The sequence below is a fragment of the Equus quagga genome, chromosome 20 (assembly GCF_021613505.1).
Source record: "Equus quagga isolate Etosha38 chromosome 20, UCLA_HA_Equagga_1.0, whole genome shotgun sequence".
NCBI lineage: Eukaryota > Metazoa > Chordata > Mammalia > Perissodactyla > Equidae > Equus > Equus quagga.
This window is the reverse complement of record NC_060286.1, coordinates 34,941,614-34,957,601: the sequence shown is the minus strand read 5'-3', so window position 1 is coordinate 34,957,601 and position 15,988 is coordinate 34,941,614. Positions and strand designations below refer to the sequence as shown.

General features: G+C 38.7%; 1 protein-coding gene across 1 annotated transcript in view; it reads right to left on the bottom strand.

Moving 5' to 3' along the window:
• Positions 1-15,988, bottom strand: part of UNC79 (unc-79 homolog, NALCN channel complex subunit) — a 195,508-nt gene that overhangs the window by 7,423 nt on the left and 172,097 nt on the right. Inside the window, exons 44-48 of the mRNA XM_046647730.1 lie at positions 12,636-12,725; positions 10,394-10,569; positions 9,221-9,407; positions 7,544-7,741; positions 5,584-5,661 (exon numbers count right to left, since the gene is read on the bottom strand). Coding sequence (XP_046503686.1) covers positions 5,584-5,661; positions 7,544-7,741; positions 9,221-9,407; positions 10,394-10,569; positions 12,636-12,725 — 729 coding nt within the window. The remainder of the gene's footprint in view (positions 1-5,583; positions 5,662-7,543; positions 7,742-9,220; positions 9,408-10,393; positions 10,570-12,635; positions 12,726-15,988) is intronic.

The window sequence follows — 15,988 nt, the reverse complement described above, 5'->3', positions numbered from 1 at the left end:
AAAAAAGAGAGGGAGGAAGATTGGCAACAGATGTTAGCTCAGGGCGAATCTTTCCCAGGAAATAAATAAATAAATGAATAAAGCAAAAATAATAACAATGTATGGCTTGGTTTATAACAAATGTAGAAGTATAATGGATGACAATAACGGCACAAAGCCAGGAGGCTGGAAATGGAAGTTTATTATTGCACATTCTAATACTATATATGAAGAGGTATGATATTACTTGAAAGTAGATAAGTTAAAAATGTATACTATAAACTCTAAAACAACAACTAAGACATATAGCTAATAAGATAACTAAAAAAACACACTTCTAAATAACCCATGACTCAAAGAAGAAACCAAAAGGGAAATTAGAAGGTATTTTGAACTGAAGGAAAATAAGACCATATCAAAATTTGGAAGAATGCAGCTAAAAGAAGAAATTTAGAGTACTCAACAATGATGATTGAAAAGAAGGTTCTCAAGTTAATGACCTCAGCTTCCATCTTAATAATCTAGAAAAAGAAGAAAATATTATAGCCAAATTTTAATCATTAAAAACTTGATTACTCCAAAAGAAGGCAGAAAAGAGGGAATAAAAGACAAAGAACACATGAGAAATATAGAAAACAAATAGCAAGATGATAGATTAAGTCCCAACAATGTCACAAAACACATTAAATGAAAATGGTTTAAAAACTTCAATTAAAAGGAAGCGACTGTCAAATTGGATATTAAAAAAAAAAAAAAGTAACACCCAGCTACATGCTGCCTCTAAGAAATATACTTTAAATATAAACAAATAGGTTAAAAGTAAAATGATGGAAACAGACATACCATCTTAATATTAGTCAAAAGAAAACTGGAGTGCCTTTATTAAGATCCAAGTAGCTTTCAGAGTGAACAATATTACTGAGGATGAAGAGTGCATTTCATAATTTCATTTCATTAAGAAGACATAATAATCCTAAAAATAGAGCTTCATAATACATGAAGCAAAAACTGGTAGACTTGAAAAGATAAATAAACAAATCCACAATTATAGAACTATTTCAATACCCCTTTCTCAATTGATAGAATAAACAGACAGAAAGAAGAACACGGAAGACCTGAACAACACTATCAACAAGCTTGAACCAACTGACATAGGAAACTACAACCAGAAACAGCAGAAGACACACTCTTTTCTAGTGTACACCAAGCATTTACCAAGATAGACAATATTCTGGGCCATAAAACAAGTCTCAATAAATTGAAAATGATTTAAATTATACAAAGTATGTTCTCTGACCACAATGGAATTAAAAATTCATAACAGAAAAATCTCCAGAAAATAACCCAAAATATTTGGAAACTAAATAATATACTTCTAAATAACCAGTGGATCCAAAAAGAAAGCAAAAGGGAAGTGAAAAGAAAGTATTTTGCACTGAATGAGAATGGGAATACAAAATATCAAATTGTGGGATGCAGCTAACCAGTGCTTAGATGGAAATTTATAGCACTAATCATTGATATCAGGAAAGAAAAAAGTCTCAAATCAGTGAGCTATGCTTTCACCTTAATAAACTAGAAAAAGAAGAGCAAATGAAATCTAGAGTAATCAGAAGAAAGAAAATAATAAACAGGAATCAATGAAACAGAAAACAGGAAAACAATAGAGAAAATAAATGAAAACCAACCACAAGCTGATTATTGGGGTTTTTTTTTTAATCAAAAGCTCACTAAAATGGATAAACCCCTATCTGGACTGATCAGAAAAACAAAGTCACAAATCACCAATATCAGAAATTAAAAAGGTAGCAGAATTATTGATCCTACAGATATTAAAAGTATAATAAGGGAATATTATGAACAACTTCATGCAATTAAAATGGACTACTTTGATGAAATGGACAAATTCTTTGAGAGACACACCCTACACCAAACATCACTCAAGAATAAACAGATAACTTAAACAGCCCTATATCTATTAAAGAAATTGAATCTGTAGTTTAAAACCCTCCTGCAAAGAAAATTCCAACCCTGGGCAGTTCCAGTGGTGAATTCTACCAAATATTTAAGGGGAAAATAATACCAAATCTACAGAAACTTTTCCAGAAAACAGAAAAGGAAGGTATACTTCTCAAGTCATCCTATGAAGCCATCATTACCCTGATACCAAAACCAAAAACAGTTATTACAAGAAAAGAAAATTACAGTTCAATATCCCTCATGAACATTAACACAAAAAATTATTTAAAAATTTTAGCAAGTAGAATTCAACAAGATATAAATACATCAAGACTAAGTGTGGTTTGTCCCAAGAACACAAGGTTGGTTCAACATTCAACAGTCAATCCATGAAATTCATCCTGTTAGCAGTCAAAAAGAAAAGCCAAATGACATCTCAATAAATGTAAAAAAAGCATTTGACAAATCCTACATCTATTCCTGACAAAAATTCTTGACAGACTAGGAATGCAAGAGAACTTTACTCAATCCGACAAAGGGTATCTACGAAAAACTGACAGCTAAACATTATATTTAATGAGGAAAGCTTGAATGCTTTCTTCCTAATATCAAGAACAAGGCAAGGTTGCCCACTCTCATGACTTCTATTCAACTTGTACCAGAGGATCTAGCCAGAGAAATGAGATAAGAAAAAGAAATAAAAGGTATAAAGGGAAAGGAAGACATAAAACTGTCCTTATTTTCACATGACATAATCGTCTACACAGAAAATCTGATGAACTCTCCAAAAAACTTCTATAACTAATAAATGAGTTTAACAGGTTGCAGGATATAAAATCAATTATATTTCTAAATGCTAGCAATGAAAATCAGAAAGGTAACCATAAAAAACCATAGCATTTACGATATCATAAAATTATACATTTCGGGATAAATTTGACAAAAACATGCCATCCTTGTATATAGAAAATTATAAAATATTACTAAGAAAAGTTAACAAAGTCATAAATACATGGAGATATATACCGTGTTCATGCATTGGAAGACTCAATATTGTTAAGATCTCAATCCTCCTCAAAGTGACCCATAGATTCAATGTAATCCCAATCAAATTCCCAGCAGGCTTTTATTTGTAACTTACAAATTGATTTTAAAATTTATCTAGAAACACAAAAGAACCAGAAAAGCTAAAAAAAACTTTGAAAAAGATGTAGAAACTTAGAGGACTAACACTACCTGATTTCAAGGTATATTAGAAAGCTACAGAATCTAGATAGTGTGGTACAAAAATAGACAAAGAGATCAATGAAACAGAGTCGAGTATCCAGAAATAGAACCACATATATATGGTTAATCAATTTTTGACAAAAGTGCAAGGGAAATTCAATGGAGAAAGGATACTACTTTCAACAAATGATCCTAGAATAACTGGATAGCCATATGCAGAAAAAGTACCTGTCTACACTTCACACGTACATAAAAGTTAACTCAAAATGGGTCACAGACATAAATTAACACCTAGAGAAAATATGGGTAACACCTAGAAGAAAACTCTTTGTGACCTTGGATTAAACAAAGATTTTTTTAAGTACAACATCAAAAGCATGATCCATAAAAGAAAAATTTGATAAACGGTACTTCATCAAAATTAAGACCTGCTCTTCACAAGACACTGAAAAGACAAGGAAAAGACAAACCACAGGGAAAATCTTCGCAAATCACATATCTGATAAAGAACTTATATCTCAAAATTCAATAATAAGAAAAAAACCCAACCCAATAAAAAATGCATGAATAATTTTATCAGATACTTCACCAAGCAGATACATGGATAGCAAATAAGCATATGAAAACGTGTTTAACATCATTCGTCAACAGGGAAATGCAATTTAAAACCATGATGAGATACAAGCACACAATTCTTAGGATGACTAAAATTAAAGATTGACTACACTAAGTGTTGACAAAGGAACTGGAATGTTCGTTTGTGTAGGAATGGAATGCTCATACACTGCTGGTGTGAACGTAGCAGGGCACAATCACTTTGGGAAACGGTTTGCCAATTTCTTTAAAAGTTATACACATATCATATGGCCTAGCCATTCCACTCCTAGGCATTTATCCAACATACCTGAAAGCACATATCTACACAAAGATTTGTACAAGAATATTCATAGCGGCTTTATTTGTAATAGCCCAAAACTTGGGAAACAGCCCAGATGTCCATTAACTAATGAATGGATAAACCAAATGTGGTATATCCATACAAAGGAATACTACTCAGGAATAAAAAGAAATGACCTTCTGATACATGCATCAACATGGATTAATCTCAATATAATTATTCTAGGTGCAAGAAGGCAGAAAAAAGCATCAGTACTATATGAATCTATTTATATAAAATTCTAGAAAAGGCAAACTAACCTATAGTGACAGAAGGTAGATGAGTAGTTGCTTGGGGATGGGGAGGCAGGGTACAAGGAGTGGTGGAATAGAAACACTATAAATGTGTACAAGAAAACTTTAGGCAGGGGAGGGAAATGTTCATTGTCTTGATTGTGGTGATGGTTTCATGGGTGTGATACATGTAAAGACTTATCAAACAGTACATTTTAAATATGTATAATTTACTGTACATAAACTGTACTTCAATTAAGCTGTGAAAAATAAAATCAGGTATGATCATCAAGTGTCAGTCATATACTTTCTCTCATTGCACTCACTTTCTTCGTTGACTACCAAGCTAGGTAAGCTCTATCTACCCCATTCAAACCAACCACCTAGCAGGATTCTGGTAACAGTCAAGTTTTCCCTGAAAATAGGCTGCTTTCCTTCGGCATTGTGTGAATTAATTTGACAAGTGTCCTTTACGGAAGAACAGAGTCAACCAAGGAGTGGAAGGGCAAGTTAGAAGGTTCCAAATTGACGCACTCTGTGGTGGTTGTGGGGGGCGGTTGATGGTGGCTGAGATAATGGAATACAGAAGCGGGAGGAAAAGAAGGAAATGCTACAAGAAGAGGACGGACAAAGAATCAGTGAGACTAAGAGGCGGAATGAGAGGAAGGAAAGGAAAAAGGGGGAAATAAATAGATGAGTGAGTGAGAAACTAAGTTCTCCTTTACTCTTTTATTTTTTATCACACTGCTATGTTTCTGATATTCCTGGATAGATAACCAATGCTTAAATTACTTTCATACACTGTACAATGATTTAGAATAGTAACACTAGAAACTAAATTAATTTATCTTAGAGAAAGTACCAGCTACCAAGTCAAACAGTTACAGGCTATTTTCCTTGGTTTTCTGGATATCTTGCAAGGTGAGGCACTACCAACCAATTTATATTACTATAGGGTCATTTTCAGATCAACGTTCCCAGTGATCATTTAATTACTTGTGTTACATGCAATCATGGTCCAACGTATTTAACCCAGCTAGCCTTGGTCACAGTGCTGGAGCAAGAGCAAAAATAACACGATAACCATTTGCTGAAGGGTTGTAACACGAGACTGAATCCTCCAGCCCCAACTCTGAATGTTAAAACTAAATCCGTTTTATTTTCCTCTTCCGAAGGTACATTCAAAATAAATCCACTTTTGTTTTTAGCAGCAAGAAACGGTCTATAAAAATCATAAGATTTTCCTACCTTGACAAAAATTGTTGAATTGCATTCTTGCAATGCCTCCATTAAACTAATCACATGGAGACACACCATTTCTACCATCTGAAACAACAAACGTGAAAATCAGTCCCACTCCCAATGATAGAGAAACCTTGCAAACTAGTCTGCAGCCACAGAGGCCCCATGTCCTTGACCATGAGGTCTTTCTGCAGAATGACCAAAGCGGACCACAAGGAGGGGTGCTTATTCACCTCTAAAATTTCAACCAGAAACTGAATTTTGAAAGTTTCAGAGGTTTTGCAGTTGTCATGCCTTCCTCACCTAACTCGGGCTGCCAATGGGACTCGGGTGTTGATCTCGCTAATCTGCACTGCAGTTGCTTCAGACCAGAGGATCAACGGCTTCTGCTTCCTTCAGTTCCAGCTACACGACTCTGGGGCTTGGGTCTTTTCCTCTGTCTTCATCCCTTCTCCAGTTTCTTCACCTGGGGTAGCTGTTTAATTTGTTGCACACTGTCTTTAAGGCTTTGTTCTCCACGGAAAAGGCAACCGTGTTTCCGACAGTTCAAAAATACAACAGAGGTGATATCCCTCATCAGAAATTCCTAAGGCTGGATTTTAAGCCTCCAGGGGGATTATACCAGACTGGCTTATAAGGCTTAACAAAATTTTCAGAATAGAATGAATTAAATTCATTTGTAACATTACTCATACAAAATTCATTTGTAACAAATTCATTTGCAATATTTGAATATCAAGAGAGAGTTAGAGGGAAGGGACTAATGGTATCAAGAAACTAATGACAACAGAAGGCAACTCTGAATCTCTAGTTTAAGGCCCCGGTTTCATCATCTGTAGCATAACAGGATGGAAAGCTTGATCTCCAAGTTCTCCTTCAGCCCCAGACTCTAGGATCCAACAAACAGAATGATCTCTGCAGCAGTCAGAACCGCTGGTGCACCCTGACACGTTCACATAAATTTCCTTTAAATTGAACTAAAACATCTCTCTCCATACAGAATTGCCTCCTAACATCTGCTTCTCTAAAGAAAAGAAAGTGCTTCACTAAAGGAAATATAAAATCCCCTTTCCAATTAGAGCTAAAAGAAAATGTTTCTTAGACTAATATTCAATCAACCAAAAATTGTTTCCAGAATGCCTTCTGTGGACCGTGCACTGTTGGGTTTCTGGGCTCACTGGAATCATCACTATGGTGTTTTTCCAGGTCCTTTGGCCTCACAGACAAGAATTCGACTGACAGAGTCCCTGTAACCAAGACACTGGCTGCCACATTCCCAGCTGAGAATCCTCCTCCAAAGGAACAAACTGACCCAAAGGATTCCCTTGGCAGCTCCTTCTGTACACCTTCCGATCTCGAGTCCATGAGGACCAATTCAAGCTTGTTCCACGAAGTGGGCTCATGCTAACCACACCCTAGAGGCTTTCCAATGAGGTTTAGAGCAGCCCCTCTCTTGGTGAGCCATCCACATGAAAATGGAACTGGATTTGACGACTGGGGAGCTCAGGTCTTCAGAGAGCAACTCACAAAGGTGAGGCTCTTTATAGGTTTTGAGCCCCATGTAGAATGAACATGTGTGGTTGGTCTGCTCCCAAACAGCATAGAAAGGTGACCTAATTGGCTAGGGTTTTTTCAAATTGCCTTGGAACTCAAAAATAACATGAATCTTCCTCTTAACTCTGTGACTTTATAGCACAAACAACCCTTAAAGGTAGAAGTTTTGTATAAATTTCCTTTAGCACTAGGCAGAGAAAACAAAAATTGATTTTACTGAATTTACTTGTTTGCTTTGTTTTTCATCAAAATTAATATGCAAGTAGAACATCCCATTTATAATGTAAAAATTCACCAACCCATTTATATAATATTCCAACTGAGATCTTTAAAAACAGGTAACGTGAGAACTGGGAGTGGTTTATACATTTTGAGATTCTATCCGAGAGGGCAAACTTATTCACGAACTCACCACTTTGTTATGCGCCATCAGCTGAAGGATGCTGGGTGTCACCCTACTCCAAAACTCGAGTGCCGTCAGTATCGCTGTGAAGCTGAACTCATTCTGACTTTGGAGGTTTGTAGCTACGGCACTTTGTTCACAATATACGGTCCAGAGCTGAGCAAAGATAAATGCGTGGAAGAGGGAACACATGTGCAGCACAGAGGTCTGAAAAGGAGGAAAACAGGGGGCCGTTACATCTGGTGGGCTGTGGTGGTCCATGGAGACCCCCCCACATGGCTTTGACCTTCCAAGGGGTACAGCCAAAGCACATCTAACTGAAGTGATCAAGGCTGAAGGAGTTATCTCCAAGCTACAGACTTGTGATTCGTCACCTTAAAATAATCCGCTCTCCACTGGGTCAGTGGGGGTGTGCTTAGAGAACAAAGCAGCTTTTCGAAGAGAAGGCACCTTCATCTACAGGATAAATCTGCCCACCCTCTGCTCTTTAATGGACCTGACATTCCCATCCCTAAACTAAATTAGGAAGGACAGTCATTCTACCATTTTGGTGTTTCCTCATCTGTAACATGGGGATAATAGTACCCTTCTCAAAGAGTTGTAGTTAGGAGTCACTGAGGTGATATTCACGAACCCGCTGCCCAGAACTGAACAACTACACTAGTAGTAGCAGTAGAAGGAGCAGTGGCAAAGACAGTATTCCCACCAGGAGTAAGCCCGGATTGAGTGAGCACCTACGATATCCCAGACACCACGCTGAAGACTTTTCACAGATCACCTCCATAATTCTCAAACCATCCCCTCATCCATTTTACAGGTGAAGAATTGGAGTCCAGAGAGGGTAAGCAATATTTTCAAGGTCATAAAATCACAAAGGACATCGTTAGGAATCAAACACAGGCCTAGGTCGAAATATCGGAAGCCGGCTGCTTAACTGCTGTTGCAAACATCATTCAGGCCATGTGGACGGGTGCTCTATTTTTTCGCTGAGTCAGCCTGCCCTGGACTAAACCCAGCTGTTCCCAAACCCCCAGTGACCTCCCAGAACCAGTCCAAGCTCTGTGAAGGGCCCTTGGCTCCCTGTAGCCGATTAGTATCAGTGTGTGGAGTTTGCTTGTACAGGCTCATGACTGATGCCTGCCTTGGGTTTACTTTATTCCCTTTAAGTACATTATCTGTCTCTACAATTTATAAAGCTCCTCTGTGTAGGTGATTCCAATGTGTACTTTAGTGAATTCCCAACTGGCCTTCTTATTCTCATTTGGTATCTTCATATATCTCCAGAAATGTGAGTTGGAAAGATAGTACATGAAGTATTAGATGGAGCATAAATTTTCCTCCACTTCATACTCGGTTCTAAAGACTGAGCATAGAATTTTCATTATATTTCTAGCCTTTTATTTCTCTTCATTATTTTGAGATAGAAATGCCTAGGAAGCTAACTCTTGCTTGCCTCCATAATTTATCTTCATAAAAGTAAATGGAAAAACAATTTGGGGGAAGAAAAGATAGTCTGGGAATTTAAACAACTTTAAATAAGGCATTAGCACAAAGTTGCTTTCCTAACATCTACAGGAGGGCAAGTGATAAGATGCATTTTCTTCTCAGAAGAAACATAATTGGCTGATAAGGGAATCCATTAGCAATTTTGATGCACATGGCCTTAATCTTGCAGAGATCACTTACCTTTGATTGCTCTGGAAATCCAATCAGGATAACAATAAGATGGTCTGCAATGTGGGAACCTGCATCCAGAGGTATGGGCAGGCACGGAGAGGAGGCATTTGGACACACTGCATTGTGAGTGAGAGAACCCAGAAGCAGCCAGGACAACAGACGGATGTGGGAGACACACTCGATGAATTCTTTAGGTCTGTTAGAGAAGGAAGTGTTAAAAGACGATTTTATGTTCTCTGTTTCGTTGTGTGCTCAACAAATGCTTACTGATGGAAGGGATTAAAGGTGTGGTCTTGTAGGCAATTACATAAAATAAAACATGAAGGTGACTGGCTGCCAACAGAATGATGTATCTGTTTTTCTTGTTTCCCACTCTAATCCTGGATCTTAGCTTCTTGAGCAAAGAGCAGCCTTTGGTGATACAGGATTCAATGTCATTCTTCCACATGGTTGCCTCTCTAACTGGCTTCTCTTTCTAAACTCCTTTCCTCTCATTAGAAAGTTTGACGTCCCCACTAGAGGGGAGGGAATTGGGGAGGGAACAGAGCAGATACAACACACAGCCATCCATTTTCCTGCTTGCCAATAATTTTCTCCTCCTGCCCTCCTCATCCCCCACTCCAAATCCTTCCTCTAACCAGCAAGCTGACCATGCAGAATGGGACGCTTAAGCCTTCTCTGAATTCCCAGATAAACTAGCCTATGCGCACTTCTCTCTTCTTAGCCTCCCTTACAGGCAGGATCAGGGGCTCACCCCTCCTTGCTCTCTATTTCATCTATTTCACCTCTGCTATAAATTTTGTTCCAGCTACAATCTAAGCTCCTTGAAGGCAGAAGCTATGTAAGTGTTCCGTAAATACTTCTCAATTTATTTAACTAATTGAAGTTAAGAGTTAAAGTGTCAGTTCAAAGCTCCAAGGTTTCATCATCTATCAGGGAGACTGGGGTTTTTGTATGAGGGCAAGTGTCTTTTATTGGCAGCGTGCTATGAAGTGCTCACATTCAAAAACGCTGTTAGGTCAGCAAGTAAGTACGGAGATGGGTCCCGATTCCCATCTTCCCAGCCAATCACGGTCCACTCCCATGCATCTTCAATGCATTCACTAGCTCTTGCAGAGCCCCAGGAACTCAGGGCGTTTCTTGTCATATTTACCCCCATTGCTGGAATAATAAGGGTCTTACCCTTGTTGCATCGCAGAAGGGGGATGATAGAGCCAAGGCAGATAGCGGATCACAGCTTTGTTATCTCTGTGGTTGCCCCGGGAGATTTCCATGGCTGCAATCTGAGCCAGTCCGACTTTGAGGTGCCCACCAAAGGTATCTTCATGCAGAGGCTGAGAACATGTCTTCATGTGGCTCTACAAAACCAAATGGCATTTTGTGACTTTGACAGAGTCCCTTGGAGACATTCCAGGCCACTCTTTAAAGAGATCAGGTGCATTTCCACACCTATCACCACTCCCATTTAACATACATACATACATATGTTTGTATATTACAAACCCATTTGTACATGGGTTTGTATAGAACCCATTTAAACTCCTTCAACAGCTTCCCATTGTTCTTAGGATAAAGGAAAAAAAACTCCTTAGTATGGCCTAAAAAGCCTGGAATGATCTAGCTACTGCAGACCTCTGCACCTTATCCTTCAACCTTATGGTCCCAGCTACGCTGTTCTCTCCCATTACTGGTCTTGGCTCATGCTGTTCTCTCTGCCTGAAATTGTTCCTGCCTCTCTTCACCCAATTAACTGCTATTCATTATTCAGATTTTAGCTAAGTATCACTTCCTCCAGGAAGCCTTCTCTGACCTTCCTGGCTAGGTCATATCATCTTATTAGAAGCCCTTCTTCATAGCAATTAGGAAAGTCACAATTTTACTTTAGTCTGTATGAAATTTTCATTAAAATTGGCCTCCAATGCCAGACTATAAACTAAATGAGGGCAGTTACTGAGTCTGTTTTTGCTCATCACTGCATCCCTAAAAGCCTAGAACAGTGCCAAGCACATTATAGGTGCTCCACACATATGTGTTGAATTAATTTAGAAGAATTTCTTTGCTCAGTGTGGCTTAGCAGAAAGAGTGCTGAACTGGACGTTGAGACCTAGGTTCTAGATGCAGTTCTGTCCTAATCAGTCCTTTGGTCTTACATAAGCCACTTGACACTTGACCTTTCTGATCTGTTTCCTAATGCGTAAAATCAGAGGGTTGGATTACATCTGTAGTCCCCAACCTTTTGATCCTCCTGAGTCCTTCTTACTATTTTTCTCTGTATTTTGAGAGTGGCTATAAAACAGGCTAAAAATGTGTAGGTAATAATGTTTCCTCTTCTTTATACATCAAAGGCGTTTAAGTGTGGGCAGCCAGATTCAGCGATCAGTAACCAATGCATAATCAAACACCAGGAGAGCTTACTGAAAAGCAACGGGATTTAGACGTTGTGAGAAATCATCAGTTTAAATTTGGGTTCTACTTTACACCTGGCATTCACCAATCTATCCCCATCCCAAGAAACACTGGGGTCAACTGAGCAGAGTCTGGACACTGAGTTGGGTGATGAGGGACCGTATTTTAGCTGATGAACTTGTGGGATGACTAGGTCCTGTTTATCAAAAAGCAGTCATTTTTAGTGTCGGATTGCAATCTGGCTGGCTGTTGGGCCACGTTTGGATTCTCTTCCGCCCTCTGTCCAGGGCCTTCCTCAGATCTCTCAGACTATCAGTCGTATAGCTCCCTGGTCGGCTAACAGCAGGGAAGGCAACCCGCATCAGCAATTCACCCCACCCTGGAAAACAACCCATAAGCTCAACAACTTCACCGGGATTTTGATAGCTTTGATGCAGGTGAAAATCATAAATGGCTTATGTTGGCATTGTGTGTTTACACATTTCATACAAACTAAAGTTTACAAAAGTCTCTTCACAAACGTTACCTCACTCAAACTTTGTCCCCGTCAGCAAAGGCAGGTTTATAAGACTTGTTTTGCAAATGAGTAAACTGAGGCTCGAGGCAGATGAATGACGCTAAGTGGCATAGTGGAACGGGAATGGCTCGGGGCTCACTAGTCTTAGGGCTACCCTGACTCCGTCATTTAGTAGGAGTGTGACTGAGCAAATCGCTGCACCAGCCCAGCCTCGGTTTCTACATTTGCAAAATGGGGATAACGCCCCAGCAGGGGCACTGTGAGAACTGAGTGGCAAAAGCAAAGCTATGCACATAGCTGATGCCATGTCAATACCCTGTCCCTCTTGCAGAGAGGACACCCAGCTCTTCAGAGTCCCAAGACATGGGCTCATTCCCCAGGGCCACAGGTGCCTCCTCAGGCAACAGTAAACTCTCACACGGTCGCTTAATTCTCTGCCAACATTCCTGTGTTTGTTAACCTAAGAGCCGAGCAGAGCCGAGTGGATGGAAGGCCTCTCACCTTCAGTTTGGTCAGCGTGTGCATGTCCGCCATGAAATCCAGCACCTCGTTGATGTACTGCCGCACACACTCCATCGCTGCCGTCCCACACTGAAACACAGGGACACCGCTGGGTGCGCTCCGTGAGTCACGGCCTCCATTTCTGCCCTGACTGCACTGATTGTCTCGCTCTGATTTCACGCTGCTCACTAATGAGTTGGTTCATTTTCTGGATTTCTGACTCACTCCATACTCTCAGCATGGTCTGTGATTGTCTGCCCACAGTTTGGACAAAATTTGACAAAAGGTTTGTGGTGAGAGCAAAGAAACAGGGACAGCCCATAGGAGACAGGGTTTACCTGCTTTTCTCCACTGGGTGATTTAACTGATTTTTGTTTGCTTGTTTTTAAACTAGTTTGTATATAAAGATTTAACCTATGTAAAGCCATTAGTATCAGAGTCTTTAAGACATGAATCACCCTAAAACTCCAGTAACACCTTATCACTCTAGGAAGTCTTAGATACACATAAAATGTGTGCCAGCAAATTCTACCACCAGCATCTTGAATCTCCCTCTATCCAAAAATAAAAAGTATATGAACAAATATCGTGGTTGCTGAAAGAGTCAAAATTCCTATATTCGGTCAAGTCACTTACAACTTAATTTCTTACACATAGTTGGTGCACTATTAAATAGATAAATGCATTATTGTTGCACTCTTGCTAGGGATAAATAAAGAAACGAAATGGCGATCTTCCCCACACACCGGCAGTGTGTTTGGGAAGTTTTAAAGGAAAAGAAAGCAAACTTGTGTTTCAGGTTATTAAATGGCAAAAACCTGTTCTCTGAGGGCAATGCAGTGAATTTAGGATTATAAGCAAAGAAAAGGAAAATGAACAAACAGGCTGCAACATCAAAGCTGTATGAGAGAACCCACACATCAGGCTGCGTATAATGTGGATCAAAAAGCAAGCCGTCTTTGAAGCCATCTGAATACTATGCTCAGGCCTTTCTTAGCTTTCTTTAGGAAAATCTGGAACATTATATACTTAACAAGCTCACCCAGTGGCTCTCATTTTCCCATATTCATGTAAATCTGCACAGCACTGAACTATATCACCTTCTATCTCTTCTAGAATGTTACGCCTGTCAGTTCCTCTGACAGGATAACAAACAGTAAAATAAGGTCATTGGCAGTTCTGTCAGAGTGTTTTCCAAGCATTTCATACGTTCTAAGGTTTTCTTCTTCTAATTTAAATCAAGTGAAGGAATTATAAAAGGTTATTGTGTTCCTGCTTTTGGAATATTAATCCTTCAGTGCAAGAAAGGATTTCCCCCCGATTTATTCCATTTTCTCTGACCTTTCACATGTCATGCAAATAGGAGCATATACTCAGTTCTTAAATTTCTTGAAAGGGATTTGTTTCTTTCATAGGCAATATTTTATACCATTTCAACCAGGCAAATGTCACAGAAAATAATTACTAGGAGCATTATTCAATATTTGTCTTTTAAGTTTGAATTTCAAAAAGTGAGAGCAAAGAATTTGCTATTACCGAGTTACTTCTGCTCTAGAGACAGCAACTACATCTAATAAAAGCCTTAAGATACACTTTACAGGCAGGATAATCTTAGTGAGCCATCTACACTATAAAAAAAGCACGTAATTTCCAATCCCTTTTTTTTCATTTTGCAAAACATAAGTATAACCTTAGGTGTATTCTTTAAAAAAAACAAAAAACATTAAGAGTCAAGTTCCACTTGTTTCAGAAGGCCTACATTTATTTCAGTAGGAAAACTAGTGATAAAGGAGTTGAAAACATACTCCAACCCCAAAAACACGAAACGAAGCAAATCATATCCAATTCTTCCTCAAAACTTATATCTGATTTTAAAGTTAGATTTCTTAGATCTTAAAAGTAACAAACATTCAATGTAGAAAACTTGGAAACTACAAATTAATAAAAAGAAGAGAAAAATCACCATAATCCTAATTCCTGTCTTGCACCTGTGAGACAGCCACTGGTAACATTTCCTTCCAAATTTTTTTGAATGTATATAACATGTACGCATACATATAACTTTTTATAAGATTGAGATAATTTTTTCTAACCTGTTTTTTAATTAAATCCATCATGAGCATTTGTCAATTAATTAAATATTCTTTGAAAACTTGATTTGGCAGCCACATCTACCAAACGTGGTAGATTTGGTAGTTTGTCTTATAGATATTTGTTATTTTATTTAAACAATACCCTAACGTTGGACATTAATTTTGTTCCCATATTTTTACTTTTTTAAATGCTGCTTTAATAAGTACATTTGCATGTAATTCTTTACGTGCATGTTTAATTATTTTCTCAAACATACTCCTAGAAGTTGATTGTCAAACTGCTCCTCAGCAAGGCTGTACCATTTTTCACTACCACTAGTAGCTTATAAGAATGCCTGCTTCACTTCATCATCAATAAGTTTAATCATTAAGAAAAACCTGCTGACTTGATAGCTGATTTTAATTATTATATTTTTTATTTTATTTATTTATTTATTTGAGGAAGATCAGCCCTGAGCTAACATCTGCTGCCAAACTCCACTTTTTGCTGAGGAAGACTGGCCCTGAGCTAACATCCATACCCATCTTCCTCTACTTTATACATGGGACGCCTGCCACAGCATGGCTCGCCAAGCGGTGCCATGTCCACACCCATGATCTGAACCGGTGAACCCCGGGCCGCTGAAGCAGAATGTGCGCACTTAACCGCTGCGGCGCTGGACCAGCCCCTGTTTTATTATTTTTATATTTTGCATTAATTTACAGTTTACTGATTGCCAGTGAGGGTAAAAGGTTTATTCTGAATGGCTTATCGGTCATGGGAAAGGGTTCTACGTGTAGATCCTACAAATGATTGTGGGGTTTTCCTTGTTATTGGAATGTTTGCCTTTTACTTGTTGATTTCAATAAAACTTTATATATTAGGGATATTATTTTTTAGCTATCACATAGGTAGCAAATATTGAGTTTTAAAGAATTAAATAATAAGGAAACCTTAAGTGTACGGCAGAGACTAGCTAGCTACTCACAGATTCATTTCTCTTCTTCTTTGCCACACAACTGGACCATACTTCCCATCCTCTTTGGCAGTTAGGTGTGGCCATGTGACTGAGTTCTAGCCAATGGAACTCGGGTAGAAGAAATATGCACGACTTTTAGACTTGACCCATGGAAACCTTCCCTGTACCATATTTCCTTCTCTTTCCCCACCCACCAGCTGATTGCAGAGGACTGCATACAACAGAAGAAACCTCGTCCCTAAGCATTCATGGGGAAGCCCCCTCCCTCTACTAATCAGAATACCCATTTCAACTTCACAAT